This window comes from Camelina sativa, chromosome 17 (genome assembly GCF_030686135.1).
Source record: "Camelina sativa cultivar CO46 ecotype springtype chromosome 17, ASM3068613v1".
Classification (NCBI taxonomy): Eukaryota; Viridiplantae; Streptophyta; class Magnoliopsida; order Brassicales; family Brassicaceae; genus Camelina; species Camelina sativa.
In genome coordinates, this window is record NC_141896.1 from 40,136,428 (window position 1) to 40,153,443 (window position 17,016).

Genomic DNA, 17,016 nt, shown 5'->3' on the forward strand with positions numbered 1-17,016 from the left:
ATTTTTCTTTTCTCTGCGGAAGATTCTTACTCTCTCTCTTTCTTCTTGTCTTTTCATAAGCTCAAATTAATCCCTAGAGCTACTCTCTTAAACAAGAGATTAGTTGCAGTACTTAGGGGTCGAATCCACAGAAGATAAAACACAATAGATTGTAGAGTTTTGTTATTACGCTAAACAAGTTAATTTGAATTAAAATAAAAGCAATGCAAATATTTAAATTAAAGTGTTGTAAATTCAGAAATCAAAAGAGTTAAGCCTAGGGAATTTCTCAGGAAATTATGAATTATTAAATCAGATAAATTAATTAAGGTTCAAGCAATAAAGATCAGATCTAGAACTCTAAACTCTTGGTAATAATCAGTTCTCACTGCAATTATATTCTAAATTTAAAACCAGAAAATCCAAATCTCTTTGTAAAATTCTAAGTAATAAATCAGCTTTAAAAACAGGTTTAGATAAGTTCACAGAATTATTAATTCAAAATCTCTTTGTAATAAACAATTCTGCTCATCAATGGTTTAATCAGGAAAACAATTATATTCTCATATCAATTTATTTCCCTAAGATAACAATTCTAGGTGATCAATCAAGAATTATTGTGAAGAACAACCAAAGATGAAGATCATAAAAGATTAAGAACCCTAAAAATCTCAGATCTAATAAATCATAAAAACCCTATGAAAAACCCTAAACCTAACAGACAAATTACTCATACATATTAAATAAAGCACAAATCATAATTCTGATCAACATGAATAGATATTAACATTGGAATTATACACACCAAGTCCAATGTAAGACCACAAAGGAGAGAGATCTTCATAATGCTTGGGCAAAGCAACGTTCGAATAAAAACGGACCCAACCAAACACATCACAAATATGCGCAAAAGTGATACTGTAAGGCATTCCGTTGATGAAAAAATGCAATTCACCGGCTCTTGCCACTGGTGCCCGCTCATTCTCATAAGTGATCCTAACAGATGCCATGAACTGCCGCACCAAATCCGGATACAAATCATACTGCCTAGTACAAACCGTTCCTAAATTCATCTTATCAAGCAAAGCCAAGACCTCATCATGAATTCCCAACCTATGAAGAATAGCAGAATCAACAAACCTTGTAGGCTCAATCTCAACTCCCAACCATGCATTGTAGAGCATTGTCTCATAATCTCCCCAAACTCTCATTGGCCTGTTGATGAATTCAGGCTTGCTAAACTCAGGAAGCTTGTGTTGAGGCCATTCTCTCTCAGTTAGAATTGGTACACCTTCTTCTTTTGGCCATGGGAACCTTGATTGGATAGGAGATGGAAGAGAGAGATCAGGTAAAGTTGTGGAGGCTGTCGTCGGACGTCGTGGAGGCTGGGGAACACTCGCCGGAGCTGATGGTGGTGGATGGCGGCCGGATTGACGAGGTGGGTTAGTAGAAGAAGAAGCTTCGCCGTCGTTCATGCGAGTCCTCTTGTTCGATGTCATCACTCCAAAACACGAAATTGACACTAGATCCAGGTAGAGGAGAGAAAATCGAGTGGATTAGAACTTGGAATTACTCAAAACGGAGCTGGAATGAGAAAGTTATGAGCAATTTAGGGTTTAGTCGATTTTGGTTGAAAGGGGGAAGAAGATGAAGTCTCGCGATTTGAAGCTTACTCTCTCGGGTATAAGTGGTATCGACCGATGCTCGTATAAGGTAGCATCGATCGGCGCTCTTTCTGTCGGACCCGGCCCAGTTTCGATCCCAAGCCCACTCAATTGAAACCCAGTTTTAATTTTCCTGAAACAATAAAACTCAAAACCAAAAATTAATATGTTTGTGATCCTAAAAAAAAAAAAAAAAACAAAAATTCAAAATAATTAATTCTTACCAGTGGGTTGCCTCCCACTCAGCGCTTGTTTTAAGTCATTAGCTTGACTTGGCAGCGGATTAGGCAGATGGTGCATCATCCAAACGCACAATGTGTCCGTCTGGTATCTCAGCTTTTGCCCAATAGTGTTTCACCCTTTGGCCATTAACAGTAAATTTCTCCTCTTTTGAGTTCAACAGCACAATAGCTCCATATGGTCTGACTTCTTGAACAGTAAAAGGGCTAGACCAACGGGAACGCAGCTTTCCAGGAAACAGCTTCAAGCGGGAATTGTAAAGGAGAACCTGGTCATTTAGCTCAAATTGTCTGGAGATGATCTTCTTATCATGATAAGCCTTAGTCCTCTCCTTGTACAGCTTGGAATTTTCAAATGCATGAAACCTCAGCTCATCTAACTCATTCAACTGCACTAACCTTCTCTCTGAAGCTGTCTTGGCATCACAATTCATCAACTTAACTGTCCAGGCTGCTTTGTGCTCTAACTCCACTGGTAGATGACATGCTTTCCCATATAGCAGATGGAAGGGAGTAGTGCCAAGCGGTGTCTTATAAGCAGTCCTATATGCCCAAAGTGCATCATCAAGCTTCATAGCCCAATCTTTTCTTGTAACACCCACTGTTTTCTCTAAAATCTCCTTAATCTGCCTGTTGGAAACCTTAACTTGTCCACTAGTCTGAGGATGGTATGGACTAGCCACTCTATGTTGAACACCATACTTTTTCAGCAGCTTCTCAAACACTTTATTGACAAAGTGCTTACCTCCATCACTAATGACAATTCTAGGAACTCCAAACCGCGGAAAGATAATGGTCTTAAACAGCTTAAGAACCACAACAGAATCATTGGTTGGACTTGCAATTGCTTCAACCCACTTGGAGACATAGTCAACAGCTACTAAGATGTATTCATTCTTGTAAGAGGAAGGGAATGGTCCCATAAAGTCAATGCCCCAGCAATTAAAAACTTCAACCTCAAGGATAAAATTTTGTGGCATCTCATGCCTCTTACTAATCTGACCTTTCTGCTGACAAGCATCACATCTAGAGACAAACTCATTAGCATCCTTGAACATTGTTGGCCACCAAAATCCAGCTTGTAGAACCTTAGACACTGTCTTGAAAGTAGCAAAGTGTCCAGCATAATCTGATCCATGGCAGTGAAATAGAACATCAGGAACTTCTGTCTCAGCTAGACATCTTCTGTAAACACCATCACTGCAATGCTTATACAGATAAGGCTAATCCCAATAGTATCTCCTTAGCTCTCTTAAAAACTTCTTCTTATGATAGCCTGTAAATTAATCATGTTCTACCTCTGCAGCAAGATAATTGGCAATATCAGCATACCAAGGTTGATTTGAGCTAGCCACAGCAGCTAAATCTCCATCATTCGACCAATCTGTTTCGAGAAACAAGGGGTGTCGATCGATGCCACCTAGTTGGTGTCGATCGATGCCAGACGCATCCGAAGACAGAACCTTTGATTCTTCAGTCCGAAAACCTAGTATCTACAAAATAAACATGCTCCTCAGGTAGACAATCACGAATTGGGACATCATCATCAATCCTAATCCTGGACAAGTGATCAGCAACACCATTCTCTATCCCCTTCTTATCTCTCACTTCAATGTCAAACTCTTGTAGGAGAAGAATCCATCTCAAAAGTCTAGGCTTAGCATCCTTCTTCTGCATCAAGTACCTTAATGCAGCATGATCAGTATGAACAATGACTTTTGAACCAACCAGATAAGTAGAGCTGTCAAAATGGGAGGGCTGTCCATGGGCAGACCATGTCCAATTCATTATGGACCGGGCATGGACAAGCCCATAATTGAAACGGACTTATGTGGGCTTGGACAACAAAGCCCACATACAAAATGGGCGTGGACAACCTGGACATTGGGCGGCCCATTGGACAAACAATTCTAGCAAAATTGATTTGGGGGAAATCGTAAAACACACTTTTCATTTTCTTCTAACTTTCTCTGCGATTTCTCCGGCGATACCATCTTCTTCCCTTCAATCTCCATCAATAACTAAGAGGCCCATCTGCTTCTCTTCTTCTCTTTCGATTTTGAGATCTAGGTTTAGCCGTTTAGGTTTAGATTTAGGTTTCTTCCTTCCTTCTCTTCTTCTCTTTCGATTTTGCGAGATACCCATTTGAGATTTAGGTTTCTTAAGTGAGATTTAGGTTTCGTATCTTCCCGGATCTGTTTTGTGTTTATGGTTTGATTAGAAACGAATAGCTATATAACGAAGTTTTGAGTCTCAGTTTGTGGTATTTTGGATATTCACAAGGGTTCATATGTTATTCACAAGGGTTTCTCCATATGTTTTTTCTAATTCATGTTGTGCTCTGTTGTTTTCTGCAGAAGAAGAGAAGTGTGTGCAAGTGAAGCTCATTGGTGGAGAAGGGTGTGCAAGTTAAGCTCATTGGTGGTAGACAAGGTAAGCTCATTGGTGTCAAGCCGTCTTTAAGTGTGTAGCTTTTTGATTTGGGTGATGCTTGTATCCTTGATGCTTGATATTTTTGTCCAATGGACACCCATGGAAAGCCCATAAAAAATGGGCATAAGTGGGCATGGTCGTTAATGGACCGGACGTTAATGGACACGGACACTTATTTGTCCAAAATAAAAGTGGACAATATTGGACGGGTCAAAATGGACGTGGACGCCCATTTTGACAGCTCTACAGATAAGATCTAAACTTCTCAAAAGCAAACACCACATCTAACAACTCCTTCTCTGTTGTTGCATAATTTCTTTGTGCCTCATCAAGTGTCCTGCTTGCATAGTAGATTGCATGAAGCTTCTTATCTTTTCTTTGTCCCAGCACTGCTCCTACTGCAAAGTCACTAGCATCACACATTACTTCAAATGGAAGATCCCAATCTGGTGGCTGAACAATAGGTGCACTCACAAGCTCCTGCTTAATCCTCTCAAAGGTTATGCGACATTCATCAGTGAATTCAAACTTGACATCTTTGCACAACAAAGCAGAAAGTGGTCTTGTTATCTTGCTGAAATCTTTGATAAAACGCCTATAGAATCCCGCATGGCCAAGAAAACTCCTCACTGCCTTTACATTCTCTGGTAATTGAAGATTTGTCATCACCTCTATCTTAGCGCGGTCAACTTCTATTCCAGCTTCTGAAACCCTGTGGCCAAGCACTATGCCATCTCTAACCATAAAATGACATTTTTCCCAGTTAAGCACCAAATGCTTCTCTTCACACCTTGCTAGCACCTTATAGAGATTATCCAAACAGCTTTTGAATGAAGATCCATAAACTGAAAAATCATCCATGAACACCTCCATATAATCCTCAATCATATCAGTGAAGATTGACATCATGCATCTCTGAAATGTTGCAGGAGCATTATAGAGACCAAAAGGCATTCTGCGGTAAGCGAAGGTACCATAGGGACAAGTGAAGGTGGTCTTCTCTTGGTCATCAGGATGAATAGGAATCTGGAAAAAGCCTGAGTAACCATCCAAAAAGCAGTAGTATAGATGATTAGCTAACCTCTCCAACATCTGGCCAATGAAAGGAAGTGGAAAGTGATCTTTCCTTGTTGCAGCATTCAGCTTCCTGTAATCTATGCACATCCGATGACCAGTAATTGTCCTTGTAGAGATCAGCTCATTCTTGTCATTCTTCACCACTGTGACTCCGCCCTTCTTAGGAACAACATGTACCGGACTAACCCAATTGCTGTCAGATATTGGATAGATGATCCCAGCATTCAGCAGCTTCATGATCTCCTTCTTGACAACATCTTGCAGATTCGGATTCAGCCTCCTCTGATGCTCAATAGATGTCTTAGCTCCTTCCTCAAGATGAATCCTATGCATACACAAGTCTGGAGAGATTCCTGCAATATCATCAAGAGAATAGCCAAGAGCCTTGCGAAACTTGCGCAGCTTGATTAGCAGTAAAGTGAGCTCTGCATTGTTCAAGGAAGCACTAACAATAACAGGATAAGAAGAGTTCTCACCTAGAAATGCATACCTTAAACCTGCAGGAAGCGGCTTGAGATCAAGCTTTGGAGCTTTTTCAAGACTCCAATCAGAAACCTTTGCAGCTTGTGAAGAAGTACTAACCAATTTCTCTTGTGCAACCAGCTTCTTCACTTGTTCATTAGCATCAAGCAGTTTGACATATCCAGCAGCAATGTCATCTAGATGCTTAGCTTCTTCAGCAGAAGCAACCAATGCTCTCTCTAATGGATCCTCAAGATGCAGCTCCTGGAATATCTCTTCAGCCAGATTAGACAATGTGTCTACATAGAATGTCTGTCCATCAATGGTAGGCCTCTTAACCAGCTTCTCCATGTCAAAGCGCATTTGTAAATCACCAATGTTGAGACCAATCTGACCCTTCTTCACATCAATTATAGCTCCAGCAGTAGCTAAGAATGATCTTCCCAGAATAAGAGGGTCCTTGGGTTCCTCCTCATACTTTAACACTACAAAATCAGTAGGTATCAAGCACTCACCAATCTTAATTGGAACATCTTCAAGAACACCATCTGGTATGCGAACAGACCGATCAGCAAGGATGAGAGTGAGTTTAGTAGGCTGGAAGTCTGTCATTCCCAGGCTGAGTGCTACTGATCTTGGCATGAGGTTGACACTAGAACCAAGATCACACAAAGATCTAGCAAATCTTTCAGTGAAGATAGTACAATCAAGAACAAAGCTCCCTGGATCAGGAAGTTTTTCTGGGATCTTGTTCTGAATGATGGCACTGACTTGGGCTGATATCATCATTACTCCTTGCTCAGCATTAAAATCCTTGGTTACCATCCTCTTGACATATCTTCTAAGCATTGGAGAAGTCTTAACAACATCAACCAAAGGCAACTCAAGAATAAGCTTATCCATCATGGCTTTGCACTTGGCATCATCTAGCTCTTGTTTAGACTTCCTTGGATTCTTGGGGAATGGAACCTTAGGTGTGTAAACTCTTTCTGCAACTGGAGTAGAAGACTTCACATTCGCAGTTTCTGTCCGTGGTTGGCGTCGATCGATGCCACCTGGTTGGTGTCCATCGACGCTTTGTTCTGGGATTTTGTCTGAAACTTCGCATGGTTTGGGTGTCGACCGATGCCCATGTGTGTCGGTCGATACTGGCTCGGCAGAAACATCCTCTTCATCGTCTATATCAATCAATTCTTCTAGATCATCAGTTTGATTCTTCTGGGGTATAGGATGGAGTTGTTTGCCACTTCTCAAAGTTACTGCATTGCAAGAATGTTTAGGATTTGATTCAGTTCTTGAAGGGAGATAACCTTCTTGCCTCTTTACAGACCCAGCAGTCTGCGCAACCTGACTTTCCAGCTTCTTGACATGGATGTTCAAAGCTTCAAACTTCCCATTAAGATCAGTGTAGACATTATCCAACTTTCCATTGAAAGTCACTGTCATCTGCTCTTGACCTTGCAAAAGCTGCTCAAGCATAGCTTCCATCTTACTAGTTTCAGCTGACTTAGGAGGTGGAGACTGATATGAGTTGTTGCCATAAGTCCTTGTGAATCCACTGTTTTGTTGCTGCTTCTGATATTCAGGTTTGGGTGTGAAACCAGAAGAGTTGCCCTGAAAGTTACTGCGCTGGCTGTTTCCACTGTAAGGCCTACTACCTTGCTGATTTCCAAACCTCTGCCCCTAATTCCCATAGACATAGTTCACCTCTTCTTCCTCATAATTTCCTTGATCAGGTTCTGGCTCATATGTCTCAACTTCAGCAGCAAAGTGAACAGATTTCTTACCAACAAGAAGATTGTGCACTGAATCCAGCTTAGCATTAACAGAAGCTAACTGGTTTGAATCATATCCTCCATGTAATCTCTTCCTTTCAGCATCTGCCCTCTTAGTACTATTGCTAGCAGCTAAGTTCTCAATCAATAATTCAGCATCCGCTGACAATCTTGTCTTGAAGTTCCCATGACTTGCAGCATCTAAAGCCAACTGATACTCCCATTCACACCCTCTGAAGAAGATACTTAGCAATTGAACTCTTGAGAAACCATGGTGTGGACAATCCCTTTGGTAAGCCTTGAATCTCACCCAAGCTGCTTTGAAAGCTTCATCTGGTCTCTGCTTGAAAGAAGAAAGCTTGATTCTCAACTCATCTGACATTGCATCATCATAGAAGTGGTTGAGGAAGGCCACCTTCACATCTCGCCAGCTTGTCAATGATCCAGCAGGCAGCTGTTTCAACCACTGAGATGCCTCTCCTGCAAGTGAGTAAGGGAAGAGTTTGCAGAAGATGTAATCCTCAGTCACCCCATTAGCCTTGATGCTAGTCACCAGATCCTCAAAATGTTCAATGTGATCCAAGGGCTTCTCATTGGGCAAAGCAGAGAAAGGTCTCTGCCCAACTAGTTGAAAGTACGCAGGTTTCAACTGGAGGAACAATAGCATACCGGTTCTCATACACCAGATCAGCCCGATTGTAGTCAGCAATGGTCCTGATCAGATCCCGGTTGTTCTCCTGTTGTCGGACTAGGTTCTGTACGTGGTTGGCAGCTCCACGCACGTCTGCAAGTTGGCGTCGATCGATGCCACCTGGTTGGTGTCGATCGATGCCAATGTTCGGATCATCATTAATACCAGCTTGCTGATTCACGACAGCCTACTCAATGACAACAGGTTCGGCAATCACATTGCCTTCAGCATCAATCTTTTGGCCTAGCTCATTGCGCAAGTGGCCCTCTTGATCCCTCAAAACACCAGCCTCATCACGCATCAGAATGATCGTATTAACCATCTTTAGAGACTTGGCTGCTTTCCTGTTCTCACGCTCAAGTTTTCCCAACACTTTGTTCGACAGATTCACAGTAGGACCAGATTTGTTGCTCCTTGTGTGAGGTCTAGAAGGCATGCACCTGAAACACCAAGAGAAGAAAAAACAAAAACGTGTAAGTAGAAAATAAAAAGAAAAATTTAGACGAAATTAAAAACTCAAATCTAATGGTAAATCAGAGAATCCCCGGCAACGGCGCAAAAATTTGATAAGCTCAAATTAATCCCTAGAGCTACTCTCTCAAACAAGAGATCAGTTGCAGTACTTAGGGGTCGAATCCACAGAGACTCAAGATAAAACACAATAGATTGTAGAGTTTTGTTATTATGCTAAACAAGTTAATTTGAATTAAAATAAAAGCAATGCAAATATTTAAATTAAAGTGTTGTAAATTCAGAAATCAAAAGAGTTAAGCCTAGGGAATTTCTCAGGAAATTATGAATTATTAAATCAGATAAATTAATTAAGGTTCAAGCAATAAAGATCAGATCTAGAACTCTAAACTCTTGGTAAAATAATCAGTTCTCACTGCAATTATATTCTAAATTTAAAACCAGAAAATCCAAATCTCTTTGTAAAATTCTAAGTAATAAATCAGCTTTAAAAACAGGTTTAGATAAGTTCACAGAATTATTAATTCAAAATCTCTTTGTAATAAACAATTCTGCTCATCAATGGTTTAATCAGGAAAACAATTATATTCTCATATCAATTTATTTCCCTAAGATAACAATTCTAGGTGATCAATCAAGAATTATTGTGAAGAACAACCAAAGATGAAGATCATAAAAGATTAAGAACCCTAAAAATCTCAGATCTAATAAATCATAAAAACCCTATGAAAAACCCTAAACCTAACAGGCAAATTACTCAGACATATTAAATAAAGCACAAATCATAATTCTGATTAACATGAATAGATATTAAAAGTAAAAGAGGGAGTTCAAAAAATCTTCTCTCTACAAAGAATTCAGATCTATCTCTCCCAAAAGCTCTCAATATCTTTTCTCTCAAAAACTGCTAGAAGATAACTTAAGGGTTTCTAAAACCCAAAAACAATATATATACATCCTAAAATACGTCCAGGGGCTTATGTTGCAATTAGAGAAGACTTTGGGCAAATTTGTAAAACTTCCAATTTCTTGTTCTCTTGTCGGGTAAGCATAAGCGCCGATCGATGCTCCTTAAGTGGTGTCGATCGATGCTTGGTCTATGATCCGACTCCAACTTGATTTCCTTCGGTAAATGCTCCAAAATGATCCAAATTGTTCCATATTGCTCCATCTGTGCCAAAATCCTAGATAACCTGTAAAGACTCAAAACAAACTAGAAACAAACCAAAAGACTCAAAAAGCACACTTATATCATGGTTAAAAACCGTAAAAACCATGATATATCATCTTTTAGAAGAATTGTTTGTTATTGATGTTGATGGTGAAGATGAATTAAAAGTATATGTATTATATATATATATATATACTACCTGATGTGGGAATTTAAAGTTTTGTAAATTAAATTAAATTTAACAAAAATTTATTACAATTTGTTGTACGTTATTTATAAGTTTTATTTTTGCTATAATATACTAATTTATATCCATTTACAAATCTTTTGTTTATGTTAACCATTAAAAACATATTTTTACATCTAAATATAATGAATGTTACAAATATATTCTTTACCACCATCTAGAAAATGTTTGTATGAATACATTAAGTTAACTATTATATGTACTTTTACTTTCACTTTTGCGTAGTTTTTTTAATCTAAAATTATTGGTTCAAAATACATTTCGAAAAAAATATATTACATAGTATACTAATTAATGATGTATCATCACAATAGTGTATGACCAACCATGGAAAGAACCTTCGTTCCGCCCTCCTCCCTTATGGAGAGAACCTTGCGTCTAACCTCCTCCACCATGGAGAGAACCTTGGTTCCACCTTTCTCCCTTGGGGAGATAACCTTGCGTCTAACCTCCTCTACCATAGAGAAAACCTCGGCTCTGCCCTCCTCATGGTGAGAACATGTACACGTCTTTTAGCTATCTCAAAATGGCTTGCTCCGACTACCAATGAAACTAAAGACCTTTTTTTAATGTCACAAAATCTTTTGATAGTAACTAATGTTAAATTTTTCAATGTATTTGTGGAAGTGTCTTCGACACACCATGATGTATCCTTTGTCTCTGGAATGCCTTGACTGCCACCTTGCCCCCACGTCCGCTCCCAGTCCATGGTCCCATCTTCCTCAGTAGGCCCCACGTCTACTCATGGCCTATCCATATCCGATGGCCAGTTTATTATGTCTGAGAGGCTTTAAATAATAAATATTTGTTTACCGACCCTACAAATAATCATATGATCTTTCCTTGTGTTTTGTTCGCACTCTCACAGTTCCGACAATCACTTCCCGAAAGATCACCCATCCTGAAACTATTCCAGCTCAACTTAACTTTGGAGTTCTCTCATGACCATTGATCAAAAAGATAAAAGCACTTTGGTGACATAGGTGGTCAAATCAATTCTTTTTAAAATATTCATAAACCAGGGTGTCACAGTCTCTGAACTCCTATAGATCTATTAACAATAATTTATGTTTTTGCAGTCTATCTATCTATGTTTGCAAAAAAAAATTTATGACCAACCAATCAAAAAAATTAGAAGAAAATTAATCTGACATAAATAAAGAAATAATAGAAAATTATAAGCACGATAATATATGAATCCCAAATAATTCAAAGCTGAAAAGATAAATTAAATAAAACAATCTAAAAATACTACATTAAATTTTAAAATACAGTATTAGAAAAAGACACATATATTAATCTTTTTTTGGGTCAAATACTAATCTTACATATTCCAAACTGAAAAAGAAAAAGTAGGAGAAAATTTTGGTTTAAAAAAATAAGACAAATTTTACCTTTCCATTAAAAAGTTTTACCAATAGAAAAAAGTTGAAAGCAATATTTTTAAATAAACTATTTTGCTAGATGAAAAATATGAGACGATCTATGCTTATAGTGAAATGAATATTTACAAAATTTAGAATTAATAATTAACTATCTATTTTTTTTTCTATTCTTTGTAAAATTAATAATTTAAAATTTAAAATAGGTAAATAATGTTATAGTTTCAAATTTTATGAAATATATATATATATATATATATATATATATATATATATATAATCTTCTTATAATTATTATTAAAAAAAATTCTGCAATTTTTGTAATTTTTTTGTAATCATTTTTTTACATTATTAATATTGTTTTACATAAAATATTTGTTTTTTTTGTTGTAATCTCAAATCTCTCATATTAAACATTAACTTTTACACATGTCAAAATTTCAGATTGATATAAATTTGACACATGTCAAAATTTTATTAATGGCTAACTTTCAAAACCCAACTTTATATAATAAAATATATATATTAATATATATACTGTATATGCATGGTTTTCATATATATAGAGACTCCTGCCTTTAACAACTTCGTCATGGATAAAGTTTTTAACTTCATTTAATTGTACATGTTGCGTCTAATTAATGTTTTAGTTGTACATGTTGCGTATTTACAGAAGATAATCTTTCAGTGAACAAAAAATAAATTGCTTGCTACTCTAGATATATCGATAGAATTATTTACCAAAAGATACTAGGCACTATACTTTCCAGTCTCCAGGTAACTGCAGATTTGTTATAAGACTTAGTTATTATTGGACATTATAATACAAATGGTAGTGAATAATAATATTTTGACCTAATGATCTTTTTAACTTAATGATTTCCATTTATGAAATCGAAACCTCGATTCTCTTCTATTAAAAGAAAAAAAAACTTCCACCATAGACGGTTCTGTATGACATGCATATTACAACTTCTAATCTTAATAAACTAGTTTCATGTTATTTGTTATTAAAGGTTTGGGTTTAGTATCTAGCGGCCTCCACACCAACCTTTTTTTTTTTTTTTTGTTAAGCAGTACCTGCATTATGTGCAGAGGCACACATTTGACGTCCCAAAAAATCTGTATTTACATTTGATTTTTTAGAGATAAAGAGAAATAATTTTTTTTTAACTTTGTTGATATTGAGTACGCCGAGAAAGTTGGTCAATCCGAAAGAGAAGACATCATTTTCGCTAAGTCTGATCAGTCTGTGAAAAAGCCACATTTTTATAGTCATGTCAGATCATGCACCGCATAACCCAATGAAAACTTCTACTTCAGCATGTAATGGATAAAGACTACGTCGAAAATTGATGGTTCCCATAGTCGGCGACGAATCTTGAAAAAACGTACAAAACCATTTTGCACATGCGAACTGTTCTCCCACTTTCCAAGAGTCATCTATAAAACAACGATATCCCGAAAAAATAATGGGAAGAGGAGTTGTGGCCACCCACAACTGAGGGGTGGGGACAACCAGGGTGAGGGTAGATCCTTATTCTCACCTTCTACCTGAGCCTGATGCCATGTCGTCGCCTCGCCTGCCACTAGTCGGACAACCTTATCAGGCCGCTCGAACTCATTTTTGAAAATCTTTGCATTCCTTGCTTTCGAGATATACTACATATATAAGCTAAAGAAACGCCGAAACCTAGGAACTTGGATTTGGAGGATCCAAAAACTAATCCATGTTTCCGTACATGAACTCCGTCGAAAAGGAGTTTGGCCCAACTGGTACCTGTTATTCGACCGAAGCTAACAAATCCAGACCGAACCCCTATTACCACCATCATATCTTACCTGATACACTCTTTGCTTAATTATGCATGTTAATTGTTAAATGAAAATAGAAAGGGTTAATTGATTATAAGATGTTTAATTAGATCTTAATTTATATAGATTTATTAGTTTTCCTCAGATCGTGTCAAAGGTTGCATGTCTTTAGTTAGGCTTGCATGTTAGCTTCCTCGTTGTCTTTAATTCTTTATTAATCAATCAATCCACACACTACTCTTTTCGCATTTGCTATGCAAAGATTGCAAACTATATATCTATATACACTAACACACACACACACACACACACACACACATCGACCGCTTATATATATTTTCCGTTATTTGTTCCTATAGCTTGACTCGATCGATTTAATTTGTGACCAAGAAAAAAAAGTGGTGAAACATTTGTGGCATGACAGTTGATATCGTATAACGGTATAAGACTACTAGTATAAGTTAAACTGTTAAAGCAACTTTCGCCAAAATATCTTTCAGTTTAATTTCTCATTTCTTTTATTTCTCTCTCTCTCTCTCTCTCTCTCTCTCTCTCTCTCTCTCTCTCTCTCTCTCTCTCTCTCTCTCTCTCTCTCTCTCCCTAAGTTATTGGTGACCACATCTTAAAGCTTACCTAAAATGTTATTGTTATTTTCTTACAGAAGAAAAAAAAGAGAGGAAGAGTTTGTATTTCAACTTGTTGTGTCACCTCAGTATTTGCTTATTTCCTTGCATAAACGTTTGATTACCCTCTCTTTTACGATTACTTTAAATTATGTTCCCAGTGTTCGCAAATGTGAATTATATTTTAGCAAAGAAAAATAATATGAAAACGAGACCATTTGTATATATGAGTGTAAATATATATATATATATATATTATATATATACAAGTGAAGATGTCACATACTCCATATTTTTAAAATTTATCCTTTTGGATCGAGGCCGAGAGAGGCAAAAAGAGATTTGACCGTGAGTAAGTAAAATTGAAGCGCCGATAGAAAGAGAGTCAAAGATTGTGTGGGAGTAATGATGTAAAAGAAGCGAACAACGTCTTTAATCCATATGTAAAAGGGACTAAAGAAGCCTCCCAACACTAAAGCCAAAGTCGACTTAGATGCTGCTTTTTCATTACCTCATTTAAAAAAAAAAAAAAAAAATCACAAGAACCAATAACAACAACATAAAATATTACAACAAACTGTCAAACCGAACAAAAAAGAAAAGAAAAAAGACGAGAGTGTTTAGGTGTCGCCAGATAGATTTGGTTTGAGAAGAGTTATAGGGTCCCCTAAACATTATAAAAATTTTCATTTTTGGTTTAAAGAAAGTTAACTAAATTATAGGGTCCCCTAAACATTGTAAAAGATTGAATGGGACTTCACATCATGACATACGTTACCCTCACCGGGATTATAAACGCCGAAACGCGTAACTTGTATACATACATACATGAATGCATATATATGTTAGATCTTGTAAAATGGGACCTTCTCGCTAACCTTTTTCCGTCTCTCCTTCTAGGGTTTTCACACTTGCAGCAGAATCTTCAAAAGCTAGAGTTCAATTTTTATTTTTAAATGTATTAGTTCAAAAATAAATGTGATGAGTATTATGACAAACACTGACCAAAAAGCAAACCCAAAGTAAGACAAAATATTAGTCTCAGAAGATGCCAATCCCATGGCATACTTTTATACATTCCCATATCATATCTCCTGCGGTGTGGTCTCTTCATATTTTCAATTATATATAGTCTCCTTCATATACCGTACGAACACCCCTCCTACCCTCTATAATATCTCTCATCTCTTTCTCTCTCACTTTCTTCTACCGCATCTAGCTACTCTGAATGGCGCCCATGAGTTTGCCTCCAGGATTCAGGTTTCATCCCACAGATGAAGAGCTAGTTGCGTACTATCTCGATAGGAAGGTTAACGGCCGAGCCATTGAGCTCGAGATCATCCCAGAAGTTGATCTCTATAAATGCGAACCATGGGACTTGCCTGGTACGATCCAACTCTCTTTCCCTCTCTATCTAACATATATATATATACTGTCCAGCTTATTTTTATCATCTAACGTTATAATTACACATTCACTTGGACATGATGCATTCATACATATATTACACCGATGATGGTTTTTTGAATCGAAGTAACCATATTTAATCTTATAATATGCGTAACAGAAAAGTCATTTTTGCCGGGGAACGACATGGAATGGTACTTTTATAGCACAAGGGATAAGAAGTATCCCAATGGGTCAAGGACAAACCGTGCCACCCGAGCGGGTTATTGGAAGGCCACAGGGAAAGACCGTACAGTAGAATCAAAGAAGATAAAGATGGGAATGAAGAAGACCCTGGTTTATTATAGAGGAAGGGCTCCTCATGGACTTCGTACTAATTGGGTGATGCATGAATATCGTCTCACCAACGCTCCTTCCTCCTCCTTGAAGGTAAATTATTTCCCATGCGCACAAGCTTCATTATTAAGATATAAATCTATTCGTTTTCTGATAATGATAACCTTAAACAGGAGTCGTATGCATTGTGCCGAGTGTTTAAGAAGAACATACAAATTCCAAAGAGAAAAGGAGAAGAAGAAGACGCAGAAGAAGAGAGCACTAGTATAGGAAAATATGAGGAAGAAGAGAAGGAGAAGAAGTGGAGAAAATTTGATGGTAATATTGAAGATGAGAGCTTGAAAAGAGCATCCGCGGAGACATCTTCATCAGAGCTCACTCAAGGGGTCCTTGTAGACGAAGCAAACAGCTCATCTATTTTTGCACTTCATTTCTCATCTTCTCTTCTCGACGATCATGGTAATCTTTTCTCAAACTATACTCATCAGCATCAGCTTCCATACCATCCCCCTCTTCAACTCCAAGACTTCCCTCAGCTTTCTATGAACGAAGCAGATATTATGTCGTCAATCCAACAAGACTTTCAATGCAGAGACTCTATGAACGGGACGCTTGACGAAATCTTTTTTTCTTCTGCCACTTTCCCCGCTTCCCTTTGAAATATTAATCCATATTTTATTTCTTGACTTACATAATTACAGCAACTATGGTCATTTATATATAGTTACTTTTTAGCTTCTAAATTGGTTGGCTGATGATTTGTGTAGTTGTTTTTTCTACACAAAAAAAGAGAAAAATTTAATTTGGATTGTTTTTTTTGTTTTTCTTAATTATGGATGTGTATGGTACTTACTAGTTTACTACTTACTTACAGCTGGTTGGTCACGGAAAAGTGAAAACATATATCTGTATAACATATGTTATCGAAATCATTCATCGGCCGGGTTGCATCTATATATATAAAGTTAGCTTTTCTCATTTCTGGTGCAGCCACCTCAGCTGCCACGTCATCACTTCTTCTTTAATTTTATGGGCCTTACAGATTTTAATAAGTCCTTTAAACAATCATACACATGACAAACTGATCAACTAAATTTCATCTAAAATCTGTAGGCTCAACACTATTTCATTCAAAGTCTCTAGACCCATCACTATTTTTAAATCCTATGAATTCAATTTTTTATTTTAAAATAAATTTAAAATATTTATTTAGTGCATATTTTTTATTAATTATAATTAACCGA

The 17,016-nt window shown here is 37.2% G+C and overlaps 1 protein-coding gene and 2 pseudogenes across 1 annotated transcript; 2 read left to right on the forward strand and 1 right to left on the reverse strand.

The window, feature by feature from the left end:
* Positions 1–1,926: 1,926 nt before the first annotated feature.
* Positions 1,927–13,423, reverse strand: LOC104760053 (uncharacterized; annotated as a pseudogene).
* Positions 7,896–7,996, forward strand: LOC147924934 (small nucleolar RNA R71; annotated as a pseudogene).
* A 1,426-nt stretch (positions 13,424–14,849) lies between the features above and the next one.
* On the forward strand, positions 14,850–16,741 carry LOC104758911 (NAC domain-containing protein 54-like). Its single transcript, XM_010481883.3, has 3 exons — positions 14,850–15,414; positions 15,597–15,865; positions 15,946–16,741. The coding sequence occupies exons 1-3, from the start codon at positions 15,258–15,260 to the stop codon at positions 16,429–16,431; spliced, it is 912 nt and encodes a 303-aa protein (XP_010480185.2). The 5' UTR covers positions 14,850–15,257; the 3' UTR covers positions 16,432–16,741.
* The last annotated feature ends 275 nt before the right edge of the window (positions 16,742–17,016 follow it).

Coding starts and splice junctions, on each gene's coding strand:
- LOC104758911 (XM_010481883.3), top strand. CDS start 15,258: ATGGCGCCCATGAGTTTGCCTCCAGGATTCAGGTTTCATCCCACAGAT. Junction 15,415..15,596: donor CGAACCATGGGACTTGCCTG/GTACGATCCAAC, acceptor TATGCGTAACAG/AAAAGTCATTTTTGCCGGGG. Junction 15,866..15,945: donor CTCCTTCCTCCTCCTTGAAG/GTAAATTATTTC, acceptor AACCTTAAACAG/GAGTCGTATGCATTGTGCCG.